Raw genomic sequence first — 23,558 nt, forward strand, 5'->3', positions numbered from 1 at the left:
AATTATATTTGTAATATGTGATCCATTGTTTGATAAAATGTTGTAAGTTTAACACAATTAATATTTCTTACTGTAATAAGTATTATTTGTATTAGGTATATCACCTCGGAGGTGGTATCCAGAATCACACAAATCTGGTGTTTTTCGACTTTTGGGTTATAAAAGCCATGTACTACTACTTAAACCAAATTAAGTCGTTTGTAGTATGACTATTATGTTGGTTTTATTGGGGACCAGTGTGTTGATGATTTAACTTGGTCATTACTGTAAAAATGTGAATTAATAAGGGAATGTCACCTTGAAACTGTAATTGGTGTAACATTGGTGAAATCATATCAAGAAGACATCATCGATGATTATGATGTTGGTGGGGTAGGATGGTGTGCACGATCATTTTAGTTGTAATTAATGTAAAAAAGCATGTGCATGTGTAGTAATGACTATAGTCATCATATGCAATGTATAATAGGAGTACATAATATGCGGGGAATTATGATTCACTAGTATACATAGTGGACAACAATTACAAATAATAATGAACCAAGTTCATCACTAACTGAAAACCGTGCTATATGTTCATTGGGATTTTAATAAATAATCTCAAATTCTTGGCCATACTTATCCAGACACAGTGGGATTTGTTTTGGACTTTGGCGTCGTCATTTTTGTCCTTCCAAGATTCTATCAAATACTACCACTATTTGATACTCCTAATTTTTAAATTAATTTTGAATTTTACTCTAAAGTAAAAGTATGCAATGCAACAAATGTAGAAACAAAGTAGATTAATGGTTAAAGACCGAAATTGATCAGAGGCGGGAAGAGAGAGAGAGAGAGAGACAGACACACAGTGAGCGTGTAAGAAGAGGAAAAAGATTGACTGATGGGAAGGAGTTGAATTAGGACAGACAATATCATGATTGTCGGACTAGCGTGGGTGAACAATTATTGGATTGCTTCCCTCCACCTCCGGACCCGTCCTTTTCCCTCTCTCTCGTTCTCTCTCTACAATTCCATCCGATGCTCCGTACTCCAATTACTTGCCGGATTTCTCGTTCCTATGTCTCCCACATTACAATCCCCTACTCTCCACCTCACCGTAATCCCCCTGTTCCCCACCCCTCAATTAGTTTGTTACAGTGGCTAGGTTAATCTAAATTTCATTTGTAATTTTCCGAATAAAACAAATTAAGCTAGTTGAGGTGTGGGGGTGGTGGGGTGGGGGGTTGGTCGGGGAATAGGGTGGTTGATGAGTAGCACGCCGTAAGGAGCCGTGATTGTACTGTTTGTAAGTGGCAGATGGTGAAGCTGTTTGCTAATTTGACCACTGACTGCGCGCGCACTCCTTCTATCTAGTCCTTTTCACACACTATCTCTCTCTACAGTGTTAGGGCTTGGGCGGGCCCCACGCCTCTGTGCTTTCAGATTGCCTATCTTTTTGTCTTGTTGTCTTAGGAGAATATAATCTCCTCTATTCCTACATTTATCAGACTGCACTATATATGTACCGTTTTTTTGTTCCGATAATGACAAAATTTTATTTGCAATGGAATGTTTCTCAAATTTAAAATTAAAGGCATTTCCGAACTTGTTTTTCTTTTACAAACTTATTCATATATAGAGATTAAAATGTGAAATTAAATCAGTTAGGTAGGTTGACAAGACAACTCCAATCTATTAGAATATGTTATATATGTGCAGATGTGCTCATTTGCTATTATGGAATAATTAAACCGTGAGCTATTGCTCAATGAGTGGGTGCATGTATGTGCATGTGTAACTTCTAAAGGAACATTTGATGCATGTGTAATCAAGGATCATAATGTAGTGGAATGATGACACCAAAATAGTAAGATAAATGTGACTGATGTAGTGATGCATAGTGTAATGAAAAAACTTAATTAAGTACAATTTACAGGACAGACACGTATGAATTAATTAATCAATAAATAATGAAGGTCACAATTCAATACTTATTGTTTCTTATCTCCAAGTCCCATGTATTGATGTATATAGGACAATCCAAAATAAGGGCATCCGCATCGCGCAGCGATGCTGTCTCGATCTCGTCTCGACGAGACGAGACGGCATCAAGACAGTGATGCGAGATCCGTCTCGTCCCGACGAGACGAGTTGTCTCGATACGTGACGCGTCCCGGCGAGGCCGGCCTCGAGCTGGCGAGACACGCGCGCGGCCCCACGTGGCGCGCGCTGGTGGATGGCGTGACGCCCACTCGCCGACCCGCGAGTGGGCGTCGGAATTATGACGTCATAATTCATTTTTTTTAAAATCAATTTTTCGAAGAAAAAAAACGGTAATATGACCGTTCAACGGTCATATTTTAATTTTAACTTTTTTTTATTCTATAAATACTCTTCTCATTCTCCATTTTACACACACACACACATCTATTATTCTCTCATCTCTCTTTCTTTCCTCTCCAATCACTTCTATAAAATCATTCCTTTATTTTTTTCTTCTCCCAAATTTAATCCATTATGGATTCATTTGAGCAAATGCGTCGAATAATGGAAGAATCGCTAGAAGAAGATCGACGTAGGGAGGAGGAAGCCGTCACGCCTCCTCAAAGGCGACCCCGGACTTACATCCATCGTAACCGGGAGGAAGCCGCCGCAAGGTTGGAACGTGATTACTTCAGTCCGAACCCGGTATGGGGAGATATCTACTTCCGTCGCCGTTTCCGTATGTCACGCGCGCTATTTTTGCATATCGCGAATACATTGGCGAGACGGGAAGAGTACTTCATAGAAGGGTTCGACGTTGTTGGCCGTCCTAGCCACACGACGCTCCAGAAATGTACTGCAGCGATCCGTCAGCTTGCTACCGGACAAATGGCGGATTCGTTCGACGAATACCTACAAGTCGGAGAATCCACTGGGAGACTTTGTTTGTTGAACTTCTGCAAAGGCGTCCGGGCAGCCTTCACCGACGAATTTCTGAAGAAGCCAACCACCGCAGATTGTCAGTTTCTGCTCCAATTTCAAGAACAAGTGCACGGATTCCCACGGAATGCTCGGGAGTGTCGATTGCATGCATTGGCAATGGAAGAATTGCCCTGTGGCGTTGAGGGGGTCATACACGAGCGGCCACAAAGGCACCCACCCCACCGTTATACTCAAGGCCGTCGCCGACTACCGGCTATGGATTTGGCATGCGTATTTCGGAGTCCCCGGCTCGAACAATGACGTCAACGTGCTCAACAATTCGGACCTCTTCGATGAAGTTCTGAATGGTAAAGCGCTGACCATCAACTTCATCGCTAACAATCGCCAGTATAAAATGGGATACTATCTTGCCTACGGCATCTATCCGAAGTGGCCAACCTTCGTGAAGACGTTCAACAGGCCTGCGAACGAAAAGCAGTCTCTTTTTGCGCAGAAGCAAGAGGCTGCTCGCAAGGATGTGGAGAGAGCGTTCGGGGTTCTCCAAGCTCGATTCAACATTATCAAAGCCCCGGCTCGACAGGTGGTTTATGGAGAATATGGTCGACATCATGTATACGTGCATAATCTTGCACAACATGATTGTCGCCGACGAAGGACCTGAGGCGGGAAATTGGTTCGACCCTGTAACCCCGGGAAGCTCAACCGCAAGTAGTCCGTCTCGAATGGGAGTGCATCCTTCTTTGCAAGAGCGGTTGTCTATTCGGGCAAGGACACGTGATTCTACCGCCCACGCCCAACTCCAGGAGGATCTAATGGAGCACATTTGGGCAAAATTTGGCAACCGTTAGATGATCGTCACTAGAGAACTCCTTCTTCTGCTTCTTTGCCTCCATTTTTTTTTATTTGAGTTTAAGTGTGCAATTTGTAATTTCTAGTTTTTTAAATTATGTCTTTTTTTATTTTTTTAGGTATTTAAATTGTAATTTTATTTTATTTAATGAAGTGTGTTTTTATTAATTGAATTTGTTGGAAATAAAAATAAAAAATGAAATTGAATGAATAGTTAAGAGATGAGATGGTTAAGAGATGGTTAAGAGATGAAGGGATGCATGTGTTGTCTCTTAGTTAAGAGATGAGCTGAAAAATACAGTGGGGCCCATGAATAATGAAAAGATGAGACGGTTAAGAGTCGAATAAGAGACAGGGATGCAGATGGCCTAAGGGGCACTACCCATAAAACTGGGCTGGCAGATAACTAAGCAATATCTGCATAATATCACATGGCAATGAAACGCTCAATTACGGAGGATAACTATCATGCAAAATGTCATATTCACTATGTCTTAACGAATTCTAATTTTTGTCGTAAATAATAATCATGATATATTAATATTATATAATAATAAAATTTTAATTTTATAATGTTATGCAGTACGTCTACTATTTAATTGTGGAATTGTTAATGGAGCACCATGATAAAATAAAAAATAAAAAATACGAGACACAGAGTCTGACAACATTACCCTGAATACAAATTAGTGATCATGCATATAAATATAACTAGTTAGTTTAGATAACAAAAATGATTTTATAGTTACTATGGTGTAAAACGTAGATTCATAGTTTTTCTCAATAGAAATATGGGTATCTGTAGTTCGATGACCACAATAGTTTAACTGAAAACTAAATTTTGACCAATGCATTCAATTTTATACGTAATATTTTAAGTCCATCTCCATATATATGTACATAAAACTCATCAATGATTGAGTTTATATTTTAACTTTAGTCTGATTACTTCTCTTGCATAGCATACTTCACATGAACAACAATTTTATTGAAAAAATCCATTCTTTTGGGTTTAACTTAGTAAGTATGTACATTGGTATAAGAAAAGATTTTGTACTTACACTGGGCTGGACTCAAGTGGAGCATTGTACACATGTACATAAGCACGACGTGATATTTTATGGATCACAGCCCAAGTATTAGATACAGTAACACAGTAATCACAATAAGTAACAAGTATATTTTTTTAATCTAGTTAATGCCTAATCACTTACTGATAATTAATGAGTAGATAGTCATTGTGCTTATATCTTTTACCGGAGTGCAATTGATCTAATAACAGATTATGCTTGTATCTGATGTGTTGCTATATTGTGACCGAATGTTTATACATATGTTAATTTCAGGTTAATTGTCATCGATGTGATAATAAATTAGAAGAGAATTTCCGAAAGTTTCAACTCATTGTTCAACAATCATATAATCTTCACAGACTAACATGTTTTATATTCGAAGGGTGGTTGTTGACACAAGTCACACAATGCATAATAATAATATACATGAAGATTTGGACATCAAAAGTAACATATGTTGTTCAAAGATCTCGAAGCTGCCTGAGATTCATCGGAGTCATGTATTTTTCACCACCATTCACCAACTGTTTAGCAATTATAACGTTAGCAGCCTCGCTCGGGTGGTAAGGATCCCAGAAAACATGCTTACTCCGGTCCGAACACATGCTCGATGTTGGCCCACAAGGTACTATACCGGCAAATTGCCCACCATTCCCACAGCAAGCTTTGCTTGAAGTTGTAAATCCTGCACAAAATGTGTATGTAATCTCTCTCAATTTTCATATTCTCTAAAAAAATGATAAAAACACACATTTTAATGAAGTCATTTTTAGTCATATAATTTCAAGATAGATGATGAGTTATCTATCCTACCAAACTGTCCCTAATAGTAGTAGTATTGCTTATCCGTTAATGGCGGGAAATTGATTTATATTACCGTATTTGTCATAATTTGTGATGAGTTCCATGACAAGTGCATAGACGTCGGCATGGACAAATGTGGCATCTTTGAGGTTTTCGTTGAGTTCTTGCAGAAGATCTTTCAATCTGGCGTTGTACTGAAGTGCAAGCTTGTTTGGTAGTGAAACACATTCAGTTTCATGAAGTTGATTAATAGTCTTTTGGTAGGGTATGCATCCAATTGGTCCAACATTTCCCACCACAAATTTCCTTGCATCAAGCTTGTAAAGTCTCTACATTTACAATCCAAAATAAAATAGTTTTTTAAGTGGACGACACATGTTTTAAATGCGTAAGTAGGTTAGAACGAAGGGAATATATCTATCATATAGGTAGCTCATACCGTAAGTTGGCCTCGTAGGTGATTGATGAGATCATCGACGAACCCATTTGGGCTTTGTGTGATTCTTGCACCCATTGAAATCACAGGTAGGAGATAATTGTTCAAAAAATCATTGGAGCCTATTGTGATGGAGAAAATTGATCTTTTTGTGACGTATTCTTTTGCATTTGCTGCACCCAATAATTTATCAATTTGTTTCCTGGTTATGTTGAAGTAATCAACTTGGATGTCCATTGAAAGCCTGTTTACCTATAAACCACAATGATGTTTCCATTAATTCAAAAGTATTGAAAATAGTAACTACTCCTATATACTAGTATCATGTACTGATGAAATGAAATATGTGCCGCCTACTTACAAAAATTCTTCCGGTGGCATTCATGATTCCACCGCCTCCCGATGCATAATTGACACCGTGCAGGATGGCTCTTCCGGTAGTGTTTGGAGCAAGAAATGGCAAGGCATAGTGTTGCTGCCCTAATTCCTCCCCTGACACACCAAATTCATAGTACATGTAAACATTTCATGACTTTTTATTGCAATAAACGCATAATAAAAATAATATATAGGGAAATGATATGTCACGTACCAACAATATCTCCAATGGTTCTTCCATTGGTGTAGCGGCCGGTGGGAGTGCCACCGGAAGCTTTGAAATCAATACCATTAGGAGCAATGTTGGCCCTCGACAACGTCGGTAAATAATTATTGTTGCCGGCATCTACCAACGAATCTCCGAAGATGAATGAAGCCCCTTTTGTCAAATCTTCGGTCTGGGAAATCCCAAAAGAGCCTAAACTTATAATCACTGAGAGAACCATGGCCACCATGTGAATCAAGTTCAAAGCCATGATTGATTGCTGATATTACTACAATTGCACACCCACATACACATATATACGTGTTACAAAATTCTAGGAGTTGCATTTTGGTGAGACCATTGAAAATAATTGGTTTTCTAGTATTAGGTAATCGATAATGTATATCTTGTCCAAGTGCTTTCTTTTGATGTGAGCAAAGTGAAAACGAGAGTTTCTTGCCTAAAATTAACTCTCCAAGAATCTTAATTTGGTGCATTTGGTTGAGAAAATTCAACCTCCCTTTATTTATGATTTGAGGTAAAATATAGAGATACTACTATTAAAATGCAACTAAAAGACTAATGGGCTGGACCAAGATATAGTAAAAATTAATATTCGGCCCAATAATACAGCATAATATCTTCATAAAAGGACAGAAGGGCTTTATCGTCAATTCCTGTGACAAGACACATTTCCCGCCCTCCGAAGCACCATACTGTTGTGATCGAGCCCTCTCCTTGCTTCAGCAATGGTAGCTCTGAGAAGTTCGCCTCTGGAAATCGTTGAAATTCCCGAATCCGAACGGATGGAGCAATGTGAAACCGTGGAAGAAGACGATGCGTGTGGCAGCGAGATTTCTGATTATGAGCTGTGCAGAGAGGAACGAATTAGAGAGAATCGGGAGAGGATGCAGAAGCTCGGCATTTTTTCTCTCTCTCAGAAGCTCAATTCCCCCAAATCCACTCCCGTCAGAGCCTACCGTAAGGCTCCGCCCCTTCACTCTCCGCCATCTGCCGGCCCTACCCGCCGCTCCTCCAGGTACTTTCTTATGTTTCCTGTTTTTGTTTTATTTTTGTTTTAATTCATGAATGGTGAAATTAGGAATCGAGAATCTAAAGTGCGAGTTACCAATTAAGTTTGGGTGATGCTATTGTGATTAATTTTTTGGCGCTTGTTGATAAATGATCAGAAAATGAGTGCTGAACTTGATTGATAGGCGTTTCTTTGACACTTGTGTGATTATTACTAATCTCCTCTTTTTTGGTGGGGATATAGGCTGCAAAGCTCTACGCCAGTTAGTTACTGCGAATTACGCGTAGAGAAAAAAGAAAAACCGTATGATATTTTGAGAGGGGAGGGTTCGACGCCTGAAGTTTACACTGAGGAACATGACAAAATGCTGGGAAGCGCTGAAATGAGCTGGACTCTTTCTGTTGATGGATATGGAAAAGATGGCAAGCGAATTTATGATCCCTTAAAGGGGAAAAGTTGCCATCAATGCAGGTAGCAGCACTTCTCTTATTGTGTATTACTATGTCTTTCGAGTGTGCTTATGTGTAGTATAAGGTTCAAATATTAGATGCACTCTTGATTATATTGAAGTTTGCATTGATGATTAATAATGTTAATCATTTTACCACTACTGTGATGGAGGCTTAAGTGTGATTTCTTGTTGTACCAGTTACTGTGATTTTATATCTTCAACTTTCTAGGAAAAATAGGGGCTCATATAAAATCACAACTTCATTTTGAATTTTCTCGGAAGAGAACACTTCTTGCTCATTTTGTTTTCCTAGAACCAAATCTTGCAATTCTTTTATAATTCGTGCTATGAGAATGATTTGATATGATGCGTATTTCTTATTTGGTGATATGTCGTAAGATTGCTTGAATTTTCGTGTTTCTCATTACTGTAAACAACCCCTTATATGCAGGCAAAAAACTCTTGGTCAGCGTACACATTGCAGCAACTGCAACATGATCCAGGGGCAGTTCTGTGGAGATTGCTTGTACATGAGGTATAACAGAATATGAACTCATAAACATTGCTTTACAAGCCCAGCTGAATGCAGAATGTGTTGAGTAGAGGCATATATCTTTTGTATTATTGTACTGTGTGGGGTTTACATACTGTTAAATGGTGGACGCCCCGGATTCAATTTTTCTCACAGAAACAAATCCTTTCTATGGTTCTAAGGAAACATAATGTTGCCTCAGCAACAAATAGCATGTTGTGAAGCTTGTTCCTTAGAGATTTGGGTTTTATTTGTGGTAACTGGTAAGCCTTCTATAGAAACAAAACGGTTCACCAAGGGCAAACATTTTCTTTCAGGTATGGCGAGAATGTGCTTGAAGCAAATGCAAATCCTGACTGGATTTGCCCTGTTTGTCGTGGAATTTGCAACTGCAGTTTGTGCAGGCATGCGAAAGGGTGGCCTCCTACGGGGATACTTTACAAGAAGGTAGTTTAGAAACTCTGGTGGCCTTTACATATTAATACATTATTACAAGCTGCATTTAGAGCTAACTTCAAGTTTTTTAATTCATATTTTCAGGTTTTAAATCTTGGCTACAAGTCAGTGGCACATTATCTCATCCAAACACGGCGGGCACAAACCGATAAAGAGAACAATGTCGTTAGCAAGTTCCCAGTTTCTGCTAAGAGATCGCTGCCTTTTTCGGGCGTTGAAGTAACTGGTGAAGACAGTGATCCTTCTAAACCTAGCCATGAATGTTCAAACCCTAATCCCGTATCCATATCTGATAAAGAATCTAGTGATTGTAAATTGGCTCCTGAAAGCGGAGACAAGCCTTTGCCATATCCTACTGATGATGCTTTAACGAAGGATCAAGTTGAACATCCATTAAAGCCCGAAGTTGGAAAAGATTCTCCTGAATTTGATGGTGATAAAGAAAGTATACATGTGGCTTGTACAGTATGTGTAAATGTTATAGATGTGAAAACTGAGCCACTGAATGATGAGGTAATAGTTGAAGCTTTTGAAAGAGGAGGTGATGATGCCTATGAGATTGAGAAAGAGGAGTCTGTTCCAGATATCAAGTGTGGCATTGAATCTGCGACGAGTCCAAAATCTACGAAGAAACGAGCGTGCTATGAACCAGCACCCGATAGTATTGGCAGGAGGTTGAGAATGAGGCGCACAGGACCAAAATTGGCAAGTGCAAGCCACACTGAAGATGCAGCCACAACAGCAGATGTGGGAGGTATTGCTAGTAGATTGAGAAAACGTTGCAGAGTGTAGGTACTGATGCCTCTGGGTTAGCTTTGATTAACAACCCCTTTATGGTGCAGTGATCTTGTTTTTGAGGCGTCTTTTGTAAGGTAGTTTAACGACAAGCTCATCATTTTTTGCAAACTACTATTTTGAAGAGCATGATTTCATTCAGGATTAACTGTGTTCATCCAATCCTTAAAAATGACTTCCACTTGCGTAAGTACATACCTTCATCTTTGTTTTGAAAGACATGCCTATGATGATTGCACCTAAATTTTTCCTCTGCAGAACCCAAAACTACAAGAAATTACTTCAATACCATTACTATACTGGAATAAAATTTTGTTATAAGCATGTAAAAGGGGAAGCATAAAGCATTAAAAGAATGTGATTTGTATTAATTATAAATAATACTACAAAAGAAACCTAGTCAATACCAATACATACACTGCCATCTGTGAATTCAACTGTCTCAATTTTGAGGACGGAGAAACATATTTGTGGCGAGTGAGCTTTGCTGGTTTCAATTACAAAAGAGAACATACTTCGTAAACTCTGTTCTGATAAAAGAGAACAGATCACGATCACCAACCATGCCACGAGACCCGTCCATGATTCGCTTAATTCAGAAAAAAACTCATTTCCAACTTTCAATGTATGGTGCATGGTAAGCCAAATTTCCACTAGGTAAGAAAAGGTCTCCCATCTGAGTGAAGCCACTAGTCCTTACATTGCAGATGTGAGGTGATGAGAGGCAAAGCTGTATAAATGATTCGCTTGATCATGACTGGTCATCTACAAACTTGATAAGGAAAGCACTCTCCAGTGCTGCCTCTTTGCAGTGCAAGTATCTGTTCTCCTCCACTATATCAGTTGTTAGATTAAGAAGCACCGGACGACTAGGGTCATGAACGGTATACTCCCTAAGCCGTGCAACCCATTTTGCTGATTCCCATACTCCAAACCTTATAAATTCAAACATGTAAACCAATTGCTATATGATCATAATAAACCTCAACCAAGTTAATAACACAGAATAAGTAAATATACACTTTGTATCTACAGCTACATACCAGCAAATACATTATAAGACACAAAATTACCTTGTACTGAAAGATGATGTCACCAGAGTAGCAGGATATACTGCATCTTTCAGGATATTATCATAGGGAGAAAATTCACGGATGGCCCGGAAATCTTCAATGTCCCCAGGGTATCCAAACTCCTCATAGTCATTAGGTGTAAGTGGTAAGACAGGAAGCAGCAGGGTGTGTGTTGGGTCTAAAAATGGCACCTAGAAAATAGAAATCTTTTTTTAACTCCCCAAATGTAGAAGAAGTCACAAAAAAGACAATATCAGTAAAGTTGAGGCTTAATTTGATAGTAGAAAAGTTTGGTTACGAATATTTGTGAATTCTTGCACATGAATCACAATAAATTCGGACTACCAAACAGAATTGAAAAAAAGATGCCATTGACTTTATTCACCTTCAAAACAGCAGCTCGAAATAAATCTGGACGAAAGTTTAGAGCTGAAGCAACTAACAATCCTCCAGCACTGTATCCCCAGCCAGCTAGTTTGGTTTCTCCAACAATCTCCCTTTCAATCAGAAACTTCGCACATGATATATAATCCTTAACCGAATTGATCTTCTTAGTTCTCCTGCCATCATAACACCATTTTCTACCTCCGCCTCCTCCGCCTCTGGAAATTAAGATCACTGAACTAGTCAGAAATATGAAAGCCTTCGCACAATTCATGTAATATAAACAACAAAACCACCTTCCTACAGATAAGCATTTTCAAAAAGCTTCCGGAAAATAGTCGTATTAAACACACACACACACACATATGCATTCAACCAAATATATGAACATATGCACAACCTAACATCAGCATAAGCAATGACCCAACCGCGATCAAGAAGGCTTTTGAGCTCATTTCGCCATCTTTTATCGAGTATCTCCCCATAAGCTCCATGTCCATGAAGTAATCCAGGATTTTCCCTTGTTATCTTCTTATGGCGTGAATAAAGTATGGTAAGTGGAACTGAAACCCCGTCATGTGAAGGAACGTCATACTCTTCACAAGCATAATACTCAGAGAGGTCGTTCCAGGCCCTATCATCTTCAGCATTATCAGCACAGATGTTTTTTGATATAGATGTCTTTCTACTACTGCTAACAGCAGCTGACGCGCCATATAGAACTCGTGTCCGTTCGTAAAGCAAGTTTTGCTGTTGAACAATAGTCCATTTTCCATTTAGCAAATCATAATCAACCACTGCATCTGGCATCTGGAAATTTGACACGAAGTTAATGCACACATACAAGAGAGGAATCAATATAGTAAAGCCTACAATACCATGCATCTAATCACACTCCACAAATAGAGAATACACAGAAAAATGCTAACACCTCCACTTCAACGCATCTCAAGATAATAAATCCAGACATTATAAAATTATAGTAGTCTGCAATAAAAATGCTGTGGCCAGTAAGCATATATATGCAATCCAAATATATGAGATTAGAAACTTTAGGCGCATAGAATCTAGTGGATATTTCAATATTCACATGCAATCTGTTTTGCAGTAAAAGTGTAGGTCATAGTCCAGCAGAACTATAATTTGTGAATGCTGAACTATTCTGTAGTGATTCTAGAATTAACTAGTCCAGGGGCTGTGCCAATAGCAATCACGCAACAAGCATGCACATCACATCCTTCTCTGACATTCCTACATCATAATTCAGGTATTAAGAAGTCACTTGCATACCACTGGTGATGTTACTGTAACGCGCATGGTTGAAGAATAGAAGTCATAATTCGATCCAGGCAATATTTGGGCTACATGATCCGGAAGAGGCAAGCTTTGTAGATTGAAGTCTTTGAGAAGAGCTCCAACCTGTAAGCTCATTACATAAGACACTGCATACCATTAATATTATGTACACTCCACACCTAATGTTTATAAATTTGTTCTCATGAGAGAGAATCAAGCAATTGTATGTGTAGTATTTTCAGTGGAGATGTACAAACAGAAGACTTTGACTTTATGATATGTATCAAAAGATCAGATGAATGAATTACCTTGTTGCTATCCAAAGGTAAAGAAAGAGAATACAATTCATATTTTCGCCCATTCCTCACTATAAGTACCAAATGAGTGCTGCAGAAATCAACATCTACAATACTCATCTGCTGGTCATGGGCAAAAACATTCTGCAAAATATAATAAAAATAACTAAGGATAAGCTGTAAGAGACTTTAATATGTATACATCCATGCTTACATGATTAATTGCAGAAATATAATAACCTGCCAATTCCTCGGAATACATGAAGAAGCAACAGGACTACACAAAAGATAATGGTTATCAACAGGTTGCCCCTGCAAAGCGGCATTTGTAAAGAGGTAGAGATATCCTTGATGGTGCTCAATAATGCAATGGGAGTTCGGTTCTCCTTCCCAGACAAGTGTCATTCCAGATAAAGGGTTGGCTGCATTTAATAAAAATACCTAACAGTGGATCAAAAATATGTGAATCCAGCTCAACTTCATGCATTCATTGGAGAGTTTAAATCGTGTTAGTAGGTATACCTTTGAAGTCTGGGTCGTGAATAGGTTCACAGTCAAAAATTGGAAGTCTTTGGTGTGCCTTACAGTCAGATGGACGTTTTCTTGAGGTTCCTCCAGAATCATTACATCCTCAGCATCAGAACCAAGCATGCTACAGTAGATCCTGTGAGAATAAAACGTCAAATTTATATCCAAAGACCCAATAGGGAAACCTAATATTCAGCAATATGAACCTAAATGGTCTCTTCTTATCATCTGTCACAGCATAAAGTAATGCTTGCCCATTTTTGGCCCAAGCTATACTAGAAACCCGGTCAGCTTGAGGCTTATTACAAAGCGACCCACTATTCAAATCCCTAACAGATAGTTTGAAGTGGTCATTATCCTTGTCATACATAGTGTATGCAAGATATCGGTGATCAGGTGAGACTTCTGATAGTTCTTCATATGCATAACCTGTTAACAAGAATACATAAGAATTTCTAGAATGTCAACAGAAGTAGCAGAATGTACAGGTTCTACTGAAGATACCTCCAAATCTTTCAGCTTCTTTGTTGTAGTCAAGGAGCTTCTGCTCAATTTTCTTTCCAGACGTGAAATCAAATCCAGCTGATGGAGACTTGTTAGATATGAACTCTTCATTAAGACTGGCCAGTCTCCTACATAATACCGAGTACTGCATTCCTTCTTCAACTCGCCTGTAGTACAGCCTGTGTCAACCAGAAACAAAGCAAAACAACCAATTAGACTCCAGGTATTTTCTCTTTTCCAAAGTCAGACAGAAAAGACTTTTTTGATATATATATTGGACAAGGATAGCTGTGAAAAACGTTTGTCTCATCATCCTAGCCAATATACTCCAGCTTAAGAAAACACTCTTGAAATAGCACTACTATGGAATCATAAACAAAACACTACAAATCTCATCAATACAAATACAAAATCAAAAGATGAAAACAACAGGCAGGGAAAACATAGGATAATCAAGAGAATGGCATGTCTGCAATTTCAGAGATCAAACTCCAAGCAAAGACTTCCACTCGTTTTCTACACAACAAAAATCTTTTTCTTTCCAAACATTACTGCCATATTAAGGATTTTCCTTCCCTAAAACTATCTAGTCGCATCACATGGAACTGTGAAAAAGAATTAAACAAGCACACTCCATATTGCCGACAAACCACTACTAAGGGCAAGAATAATACCATCAATCAAACTTTCTCTCTTACATCTCAGAAACATTAGTCATTGCTAAGTAGTACTGTAGTAGTATCAAATTATCATCTTCCTAAGAATTCAATTTCTCTAGTGTGGTTCGTGCACTGATAATAAATTTTATAAATTCTCAATTTTCTCTCTCTCCAGAGCAATATGATGATTCCAAAAAAAGCAACTAAATTGTTAACAATCAAGGGAACAACTAGAGTAACAATATGTAATTTGAGATTACCAGGGACCCCAACGGAGGGGAGGGGTGGAGAGGTCGGCAGCGAAGCGGGAGGCCATCTCAGCATGGAGCTTGGACTGGAGTCGATCAGTGGTGGACATGACGGCTTCAGTATACTTCTCCTCCTGCTCCATGTAGACGTCCATGTGGCGCATCGCCACCCTGTCACTCAGCTGCGACATCCAGTTGTAGTCGTCCGACCACGACTCCCCGTGCAGGGAGAAACTCACCGGCTTCTTAGGGGGCTTCGGCAGTGACGGCGGAGAGGGAGCCGCCTGCGGATTCTGTGGCTTGTAATTCGCCAATTGGAGAATGGCGCGGCGGCGGAGAGGGCGGCGCAAGGCGTTGAGAAGGTGCCGCATAGTGGCTGATGGCCAGGAATAGAGCTGCCGATTGCCGTGGGGTTTAACATGCCATTTGTTTAAGGTTCTTTGTTGGGCTTTCAGCTTTCTAATTTCAGTTGTATTTATAAATAGGGAGTATAAATTTATATGACTTCAAATTATCCAAAATTTCGGCTCAGAGATGGCGGTTGCTCCCTTAAACCTCCGCCGTCAATTCTCCATCTTTTCCTCGCCTTCTTCATCTTCACTGCATCCTACTCATCTTCTTACCCCACAACTCATCAAAATCCCCAAAGCCCCCCAAAATCACAAGAAGAAATTCTCCACTTCCTGCTCCTCCTCTTCCTCCCCCTCTCCAATATTCCTGCCCTTTCTACAAACCCCATCAATAAAACAACCTCAAAATCTTGACAAAGATGAAGAGGCCGAAGAATCCGACGACCCACTTCTCAAATTCTTCAAGACCCGAACTTCAAACGCGGACCCGCTTCAAGAAGGCCGGATTTCCCTCCAAAAGAACCGCAGAACATCGTGGCATCTAGCATCAAGTCTTAATGACCCAGAATCGGAAGCCGCACCGGAATCAAAAGTCGAGAATTTAGATGTTTCATCTGACAAAAATGCAGAGACACCTACGGAAGTGGAAGAGGGGATTGTAAGGAAAATACTTAAAATTGCGAGGTCATTGCCCGAAAATGTCACGTTGGGAGAGGCGTTGGAAAGCTGTGATTTTGGAGGGAAATTAGGGGTGGAAGAGTGTCTGGAAGTGTTGAGACTATTAGGCGAGGAGGGTGAGGTGATGAGCTGTTTGTATTTCTTTGAGTGGATCGGATTGAGAGAGCCTCATTTGGTTACAGCAACGGCGTGCTCAGTTTTGTTTCCAGTGTTAGGGCGGGCGGGGAAGGGGGATGAGTTGTTGGTGGTGTTCAAGAATCTGCCTTTTAAGCAGAATCCGCACTTCAGAGATGTTCGTGTTTACAATGCTGCGATTTCAGGGTTGATGTCTTGTGGGAGGTATTCAGGTTCATGTTTATCAAATGTTGCGCTTGCATTTTCGTAGTGTTTTCATTCTGATTCCCATCTTAGAAGTTGGGGATTTGATATGAAATGTTCTATGCTGTATTGGTTGTGGTAGTGTTAGAGCTTTATCAAGTTCTCATGCTGTGTGGTTAAGTTCTATTATTTGGCTGTAAATGCAGATTGGATCAATGTTTTTTGAAGGTTCGCTTTATGTGGCATGTGCATCCTTAGTTGGGTATTCATTTCGTTTTCTGTGGTATTGACTGTATATGTGTCTAAAAGATTGTTTAGGTTGTTTTCTCTGGTTTCTCTCTAATTTCTGTATACAATCTGTAAGCAGCTTGCTCTGCAGAAGTTGTACTGTGCGTATGCACAAGAATCCATGTATAAACATTAATGTACTGATTGTGTATGTATATTTATACATGAGATTGTATAGTTCATGCTCTCAGTATAGTATTTCTCGTTGTGCTGAGTACTGAAAGTGTATTTGTATTTATCTTGAGCAATCCTTGTACAAGTGTTAAAAAATCATGTGTAAACCCTTGTTTGCTCTGTATTTGTTTGGGCATACATAAGCATCTTCCGCCCTTTGCAAATCTGTTTTTGCTGTGTGTCTGCTTTCGCTGCTTGATTCCTTGAGATTATATGTTTTCTGGTTGTGATAGAACTTGTTAATAATTTGTAAACCATGCCTTGTTTTTGTGGAAGGTACAATGATGCTTGGACAGTGTACGAAATGATGGAAGCAAGTAATATTCGGCCTGATCATGTAACAAGTTCTATCATGATCACAGTCATGAGGAAAAACGGAGATAGTGCTGAAGATGCATGGAAATTCTTTGAAAAGATGAATCAGAAAGGCATCGAGTGGAGTTTAGAAGCTGTGGGAGCACTTATAAAATTGTTCTGTGATGAGGGGTTAAAGAAAGAGGCTCTGATTATCCAATCAGAACTCGAAAAGAAGGGGATATCTTCTAATGCTGTTATTTATAATACAATTATGGATGCTTATGGAAAGTCAAACCATGTCGAGGAGGCGGAAGGTCTTTTAACTGAGATGAAGGCGAAAGGAGTAGCCCCAACAGCTGCTACTTATAACATTTTGATGGATGCATATAGCAGAAGGATGCAGCCTGATATTGTTGAGAAGCTACTTGAAGAAATGGAAGCTGCTGGTTTGGAGCCGAATGTAAGATCATATACATGTCTGATTAGTGCCTATGGTAGGCAGAAGAAAATGAGTGACATGGCTGCAGATGCATTCTTGAGGATGAAAAGAGTCGGCATCAAACCATCATCACATTCGTACACTGCTCTTATCCATGCCTATTCCGTTAGTGGCTGGCATGAGAAAGCTTATTTGGCTTTTGATGATATGTTAAGAGAGGGAATAAAGCCCTCCATTGAAACATATACTGCTCTACTTGATGCATTTAGACGAGCTGGTGACACTGAAACACTGATGAAAATCTGGAAGTTGATGATCAGGGATAAAGTTGAAGGGACTCGAGTTACTTTCAACATTCTGGTTGATGGATTTGCAAAGCAAGGCCAGTATGTGGAAGCAAGAGACGTGATGCACGAATTTGGGAAGCATGGTTTCCATCCCACTGTGATGACGTATAATATGCTCATGAATGCATATGCAAGGGGAGGGCAGGAGTCGAAGCTGCCACAGCTGTTGAAGGAGATGGCCGCACTCAATCTGAAACCAGATTCTGTCACCTATTCCACAATAATATATGCATATGTCCGTGTCCGTGACTTCAGTAGGGCATTCTACTATCACAAACAGATGGTGAAGAATCGCCAAGTGCCTGATGCCAAATCATACGAGAAGCTCAGAGCTATCTTGAATGTGAAGGCAAAAATCAAGAATAGGAAGGACAAAAGCGCACTGATGGGGATCATTAAAGCCAGTGCAGGCTTGCTGAAAGAGAAGAAGAAGGGGAAGAAAGACGAGTTCTGGAAAACCAATAAGGGGCTGCGGACGCCTCCGTCTCGCCCTCAGCCTTCGCGGTGATCAATAGTGCCGTCGCTCCATCTGTAATGAGGTGATGAGTTCTTGAGTTCTGTTATGTTATTTGAGCTTTATGATCTCATTTAAATTGATCATCATGTTGCATATGGTTTATCCAGAGTGCACTAGTGTATAGTAGTTTTGTGTTTCTCCATTTTTGAAGAAAAATTTGTAGGGGCTGGTGAAATTGAAAGGCTTTTTGACGTTGTAATGCGATTTATTTATTTTTTATCTTTGATTTCAATGCCTTCGCGCTGATCATATGTGCCATCGCTCCATCTGTAATGAGGTGATGAGTTCTTGAGTTCTGTTGTGTTATTTGAGCTTATGATCTCGTCCGAAATGGGAAAGATGTGTCTTACACATTAGTACTAAATGCAAACACAACCCCATCCCTATTCCCTACCCAGCCGTTCCTCCCCATTGGCTACACATTTACGCAACTTGAGGGAGAAGGAGAAAGGAGTGAGGGACAGAAAGTAAGGAGAGAGAGCCATCCTCCTTGAGGAAGAAGTCGAGAGGTGGAAGGAGGGAGCTAGCTGCATTTAAGTTTCAAGAATTCTTCAAAGGTTTTCGTTTCTACCTCTTTCACGTGTTGCTAAGCTTTCAAACCCTTGAATTTTTTTTAGTTTGCGTGCTGTTTTGAAGTTAGTATTGAAGTATTTTGATGATCTTGACCTATCTGGCGCTTATTTTATGAAACATGAAAAGTGTAGAAGCATGAATGTGCGCATAGAACTTATCAAGCTAAGTTATGAGCTTGAAAGATTATTTTTTTGCAACATTGTATAGCTGTCTTTATATTTCAAGATTCTCTTCTGACTTTAGATCAAGCTCTGTGGATGTGTTTCTAAAGTAGTACTACTATAAAACATGTGTGAATTCGAATAAGTTTGAGTTAGTATATCTGATGGGTGATGATACATGTTTAGGAACCCTTTTCTGCAGTAAAATGTTGAGATATTTTCAATGAGTTTGAATAATTGTTTTCTGCAAATATTACTATGCATCCTACAGATAGATAGATGCCTTCGTTTTACAAGATCTTGACGGACCTCCCTCCCGATCTCGTAACTCCCTCTTTTTCTTTCTCTCTTTCTTTTTTCCTTTGTTATTTATTGGTTTAACTGATAAAACCACACTTGGAATGTAATAGGGATTGCCTCGAGGGTTCATGGAAAAATATCGCCAAAATGTTGGCAAAAAAAGTTGAGCTGAGGATGGGTTCCTCTAGATGGGAGGTGAGGGTGGAGAAACTAGAAGAAGTGGATTGTTACTTCTTCATGAGAGGATGGACCGAAGTCTGTCAAGATGTGCGGCTTCAAATCTCGGAGTTACTCGTCTTTTCTTACATCGGTTACTCCACATTCGAGGTGTCCATGTATGCAACCACTGCTATGGAGAGGACTACTCCTTTAATGCATTGTGTTGAAGGACTACTCCTTTCTGAGGCATGTGGTTTGTGTATTTTCTTACATCGTCACTCCTTTCTCCAATTCTTAAAGTCAGAATCTGTGTATTTTCTTAAATTTTTTCAGCATATTCCCAAACAGTTTTCTGAGGCTTGTGGTTTGTCCGATAAAAAGAACATATCTCTAGAATATGTGGAATAAAATATCGTTATTAAATAATTTGATACTATTGTATAGTTAATATTAAGATAAATATTAATTGAAATAATATTAAATCGTAAAAATATATATAGGTGTTGTATTTATATTTATAAATTATTATATGACTACAAATCAAAATTTATAAAGTTCATTAATCATTAGGTAGGGGAATGATCAATTGCTAACTAATTAGCAATCTGACTAAATTTTAGCCATTAAATTAGAAGATCTAGTGGTTGAAATAATGCCACATGAATTATATTTTTAATTAAGAAAATTAATAAATAAAATTAGAGGGTATTAATGTCAATTCTCTCTCATTAAAATCATTTTAAAACTTTAAATTTACGTAGTTCTCTCGACTAAAATTATTTTTTCGCAAAAAATATATTAAATTAAAGATAATTTTATAAAGATTCCAACGAGATCTCAATTGCATATGTTCCGACGACGTTTGGATAATGAAATTTGATATTTTTTTATTTTAGTTTTCGTAAATGTTGATAACCAGATTTTTATCAACATATACATACAAAAATCTCAATAAAACCATGTAAAAATCTCAATAAATATGTGTTGATATTTTCTTATACTAGTGTTGATATTCTTATGTCATATTGTTGATATTTGTAATACACTATGTTGATATAACAAAACATTCACGAAAATTATCATATGATAACGTAATGACGATATTACCCTTTTGTTGATATTTTGTCTACTATTTATAGAGATTCGTAAGATTTAATTTCATCCACTCATTTTAAAATCTAAGGATGGAGATTTGATCTTGATTTTGGAATAGGATGCTATAAGCATTAAATTATGACCTTCATTATGTATATTATAGATACTTAAGCTATAGTTTTATTTTTTTTACTTAAAAAGTGTCATTATAATTCTCCTCATATTTGATGGAAACCTTTATTCTATTTCCTTATATATATAGAAGAAAGTTAAAAAAAATCCGCTATTAGTTAAATGACATTTTTTTAGTGAAATGAATTAATGAAAAAAATTAGTATAAAATCAAGAATGCAAAAACGTGGGGATGCCACATAGTAAGATAAAAAGTTATTTTAAGCTCAAGAATTTGTAATTGTATAGAAAAAATATAGTACTAATAGACTAGTTGGTGGTGAAATTTTGAATTAACAACTATTTTCAATGAGTCAATAAATTTCGTCCACGATTAAATGAGAAAAGACACACTCCGGCAAAATGTAGAACTAGAAATAAATCAAATATTGAATGAAGATCTAGTATGTTCTGTTGCAATATTTCTTGCCGCCAAAATAGAACTTCTTCACATAGAAGGAAGAAGCTATGATGAGCCATGATGATATTAATTTAATGAACAGTATAGGTAGTGAATGATCGTAATAATCGAAATTAGCAAATAAGTACATTTGAAGAGACTTCTATAAATATAAAATGGCAAGTGTTGATGTTAACACAAACATCGGGTAGTATAGCTCATACTCAGAAAGAGCAATGTCAATAGAAAAGCCTTCATTTTCAAGGTTCTTGGCACCTTGGATTTCACGAAGCAGCTGGTAAGCCATTATACTGTACTACTAATTAAGCCTCTATATATGCATATACTGATCGATCAGTTGCTAATTTGGATGCAGCGATTGCCGCCTAGTTTCTTGACAGAATACAACTTAAATCTGCCTGAAACAGTGAATCTGAGAGGCGATGATGATTCAGGAAGAAGTTGGAGTGTGAAAGTGGAAAGAATGAGTGATGGCTTGTTTGCCTTCACCCACGGCTGGCCCAAGTTCGCCGAGGATGCTGCTCTCCGCCTCGGAGAATTTCTCGTCTTCTTCCTCCTGCCTCCTTCCAACTTCAACGTACACATCTACGCGACTAGCTTCCTTCAGAGAGACATCCCAACACCTTCGTCTCCCCTCGTTGACCGAGTGGCCGAAAGCAGTAAAAGTAGAAGAGGGAAACGGGGCACTCCACCACAACCCTACTTCGAAGCTTTACTCAAGAAATATCACCAATCAAGAATTGTAAGATTGGTCTGGATATTTTGGTTAATCATTAATGCATATATATATGTAGTAAAATTAAGGGGTTTAATTTGAATTGCATGTGCAGATCCTTCCTATGGGGTTCGCGGCCGCGAGTAATATTAAGGCGAGGAAGCAAGTGGAGATGGTGTTTGAAGGCAACGGCCATCGCGTATCTGTTGCAGTGGATCATCGGCCGCTCAAGACTGGGAATAGGTCCGAACTCACAAAGGGGTGGCCCCAATTCCGCCGGGCCTATTTAAGCTACGGTCATGGTACCGCTTCGACTTCAATCCCCACGACCAAATCATCTATGTAAACAGAATTGCTCCTCCTTCTTAGTTTGTTGGATTAATATTATCAATGTAGTATTTAGCTAGTTTTTGTAAATGCGGGTTGATGTGTATGCAAACACTGGTCTTCTAATTGTTCTAACTAATGACTGCATACATTGTTCACGAATTAAACAGCAAATCTCATGCTCGGATATATGGTCTGTAGAATTTGTAAGTTAACAACAATATTGGATTTTACTAGTACTCCACTACAAGTATTTAATTTTATTTAGTTAAGAAGGCACGGAATATTTACATGTAGGAGTATATTGAATCTTGAGAATCCTATTCAGACTATCAAAATGGTACTCCAATCAATAACACATTTGTATATGTATATGTATATGTATAGAGGAGTGTGATCACATGATAATTAAAGTTTATATTGCTCACAAATAACCACATCTTAGCCCTTAGATAAAGTAATCATGCAGTTTAGATGATATCCTTGTTATATGCGTTTTTAATTCATTTTTAGCAAAATTACAGATAGCTGATCTATCGGCAAGACCACACACAAAGTCATTTTGTCATTTTGGTACGTTTCATACTAATAGAGTCATTTTCCTTTTTAATAAAAGTCAACACATATTTCCATACATACTTTACTCTCTCTTATTTTTTTTTCTCTTCACCTCTCTACCTTTTTCATCTTCCACTTTATTCTTTTTTTACTTAACTCACCTAACACAATTTTTCTTAATCTTCGTGCCGAAAAGTTTTGCCTCTATTACTGTGGAATGAAGGAAGTAAGTGATAGGTGTGTGACCAAAACTTTAAAGAATAAAAATAAATGTAAATTTAAAATGTCATGTCAACCTTTAATTTATCACCATTTGACACGCCATGAGTTTTAAGAAATGAAATAGAAAGTGGGTTGAAAAAGTTAGTGGTACGTGGGTCTTACTTTTATATACTTCCTCTGTTCCATAGTAATGGAGACGTTTCTTTTCGGCACAGAGATTAAGAAAAATTGTGTTAGGTGAGTTATGTAAAGAGAGAGTATAGTGGAAAATGAAAAAGGTAGAGAGATGAACAGAGAATAAAGTAAAATAGAGTAAAGTGGTGTGGTAAAATGTGTTAACTTTTACTAAATTAGGAAATGACTCTATTACTATGGAACGTACCAAAATGGCAAAATAACTCTATTACTATGAAACGACGGGAATATTAGTTTTATACTCTTAAAATATGAGTGAGAATGGGTTAGTAGAATGTGGGTTACACTACCAAAAATAGTAAAAGTTAAAGGTTATAAATTTTAGGAATGTGTCAAAATAAAAATA

At 38.3% G+C, this 23,558-nt stretch overlaps 4 protein-coding genes across 13 annotated transcripts; 2 read left to right on the forward strand and 2 right to left on the reverse strand.

Annotated features, from left to right (window-relative positions):
- Nucleotides 1–5,160: 5,160 nt before the first annotated feature.
- Nucleotides 5,161–6,924, reverse strand: LOC125207905 (GDSL esterase/lipase At2g23540). The gene is made up of 5 exons (XM_048107414.1): nucleotides 6,662–6,924; nucleotides 6,431–6,561; nucleotides 6,073–6,321; nucleotides 5,707–5,962; nucleotides 5,161–5,514 (listed from the first exon to the last, which is right to left on the reverse strand). Exons 1-5 carry the CDS (start codon nucleotides 6,921–6,923, stop codon nucleotides 5,291–5,293), a joined length of 1,122 nt encoding a protein of 373 aa, XP_047963371.1. The 5' UTR covers nucleotide 6,924; the 3' UTR covers nucleotides 5,161–5,290.
- Nucleotides 6,925–7,349: 425 nt separating this feature from the next.
- LOC125207865 lies at nucleotides 7,350–10,170 on the forward strand. Its single transcript, XM_048107368.1, has 5 exons — nucleotides 7,350–7,691; nucleotides 7,929–8,156; nucleotides 8,588–8,671; nucleotides 8,986–9,115; nucleotides 9,209–10,170. The coding sequence occupies exons 1-5, from the start codon at nucleotides 7,402–7,404 to the stop codon at nucleotides 9,914–9,916; spliced, it is 1,440 nt and encodes a 479-aa protein (XP_047963325.1). The 5' UTR covers nucleotides 7,350–7,401; the 3' UTR covers nucleotides 9,917–10,170.
- A 96-nt stretch (nucleotides 10,171–10,266) lies between these two features.
- LOC125203828 (dipeptidyl aminopeptidase BI) lies at nucleotides 10,267–15,443 on the reverse strand. Of its 6 annotated transcripts, none has more exons than XM_048102303.1 (11): nucleotides 14,920–15,443; nucleotides 14,001–14,179; nucleotides 13,865–13,925; nucleotides 13,491–13,632; nucleotides 13,209–13,409; nucleotides 12,981–13,112; nucleotides 12,667–12,795; nucleotides 11,777–12,186; nucleotides 11,378–11,594; nucleotides 10,993–11,183; nucleotides 10,267–10,854 (listed from the first exon to the last, which is right to left on the reverse strand). In XM_048102303.1, exons 1-11 carry the CDS (start codon nucleotides 15,276–15,278, stop codon nucleotides 10,671–10,673), a joined length of 2,205 nt encoding a protein of 734 aa, XP_047958260.1. In that variant the 5' UTR covers nucleotides 15,279–15,443; the 3' UTR covers nucleotides 10,267–10,670. The 6 variants fall into 6 exon arrangements, with proteins under 6 accessions (XP_047958260.1, XP_047958259.1, XP_047958258.1 ...); XM_048102302.1 differs by having other exon boundaries at nucleotides 13,183–13,245; nucleotides 13,703–13,925; XM_048102301.1 differs by having other exon boundaries at nucleotides 13,209–13,280; nucleotides 13,703–13,925.
- On the forward strand, nucleotides 15,435–19,934 carry LOC125203829 (pentatricopeptide repeat-containing protein At5g50280, chloroplastic). 5 transcript variants are annotated; one of them, XR_007173443.1, is made up of 5 exons: nucleotides 15,435–16,274; nucleotides 16,992–18,337; nucleotides 18,714–18,872; nucleotides 19,321–19,373; nucleotides 19,460–19,934. XR_007173443.1 is itself a non-coding variant. In XM_048102306.1 (3 exons), exons 1-2 carry the CDS (start codon nucleotides 15,442–15,444, stop codon nucleotides 18,304–18,306), a joined length of 2,148 nt encoding a protein of 715 aa, XP_047958263.1. In that variant the 5' UTR covers nucleotides 15,435–15,441; the 3' UTR covers nucleotides 18,307–18,337; nucleotides 19,460–19,934. The 5 variants fall into 5 exon arrangements, 1 of the variants encoding a protein (XP_047958263.1); XR_007173444.1 differs by having other exon boundaries at nucleotides 16,992–18,592; nucleotides 19,460–19,868; XR_007173446.1 differs by lacking the exon at nucleotides 18,714–18,872.
- The last annotated feature ends 3,624 nt before the right edge of the window (nucleotides 19,935–23,558 follow it).

The sequence above is a fragment of the Salvia hispanica genome, chromosome 2 (genome assembly GCF_023119035.1).
Source record: "Salvia hispanica cultivar TCC Black 2014 chromosome 2, UniMelb_Shisp_WGS_1.0, whole genome shotgun sequence".
Classification (NCBI taxonomy): domain Eukaryota; kingdom Viridiplantae; phylum Streptophyta; class Magnoliopsida; order Lamiales; family Lamiaceae; genus Salvia; species Salvia hispanica.

What these genes read in the sequence shown, in the direction of transcription:
- LOC125207905 (XM_048107414.1), bottom strand. Translation starts at nt 6,923, where the DNA reads ATGGCTTTGAACTTGATTCACATGGTGGCCATGGTTCTCTCAGTGATT. An exon ending in ACCTACGAGGCCAACTTACG is followed by an intron (nt 5,963 to 6,072) that starts GTATGAGCTACC and finishes TTGTAAATGTAG; the next exon opens with AGACTTTACAAGCTTGATGC. An exon ending in CACAAATTATGACAAATACG is followed by an intron (nt 5,515 to 5,706) that starts GTAATATAAATC and finishes CATTTTGTGCAG; the next exon opens with GATTTACAACTTCAAGCAAA.
- LOC125207865 (XM_048107368.1), top strand. Translation starts at nt 7,402, where the DNA reads ATGGTAGCTCTGAGAAGTTCGCCTCTGGAAATCGTTGAAATTCCCGAA. An exon ending in CCTACCCGCCGCTCCTCCAG is followed by an intron (nt 7,692 to 7,928) that starts GTACTTTCTTAT and finishes GTGGGGATATAG; the next exon opens with GCTGCAAAGCTCTACGCCAG. An exon ending in CGGGGATACTTTACAAGAAG is followed by an intron (nt 9,116 to 9,208) that starts GTAGTTTAGAAA and finishes TCATATTTTCAG; the next exon opens with GTTTTAAATCTTGGCTACAA.
- LOC125203828 (XM_048102300.1), bottom strand. Translation starts at nt 15,278, where the DNA reads ATGCGGCACCTTCTCAACGCCTTGCGCCGCCCTCTCCGCCGCCGCGCC. An exon ending in TCACGACCCAGACTTCAAAG is followed by an intron (nt 13,410 to 13,490) that starts GTATACCTACTA and finishes ATCCACTGTTAG; the next exon opens with GTATTTTTATTAAATGCAGC. An exon ending in ATTGCTTATGCTGATGTTAG is followed by an intron (nt 11,595 to 11,776) that starts GTTGTGCATATG and finishes CTTAATTTCCAG; the next exon opens with AGGCGGAGGAGGCGGAGGTA.
- LOC125203829 (XM_048102306.1), top strand. Translation starts at nt 15,442, where the DNA reads ATGGCGGTTGCTCCCTTAAACCTCCGCCGTCAATTCTCCATCTTTTCC. An exon ending in GGGTTGATGTCTTGTGGGAG is followed by an intron (nt 16,275 to 16,991) that starts GTATTCAGGTTC and finishes TTTTTGTGGAAG; the next exon opens with GTACAATGATGCTTGGACAG.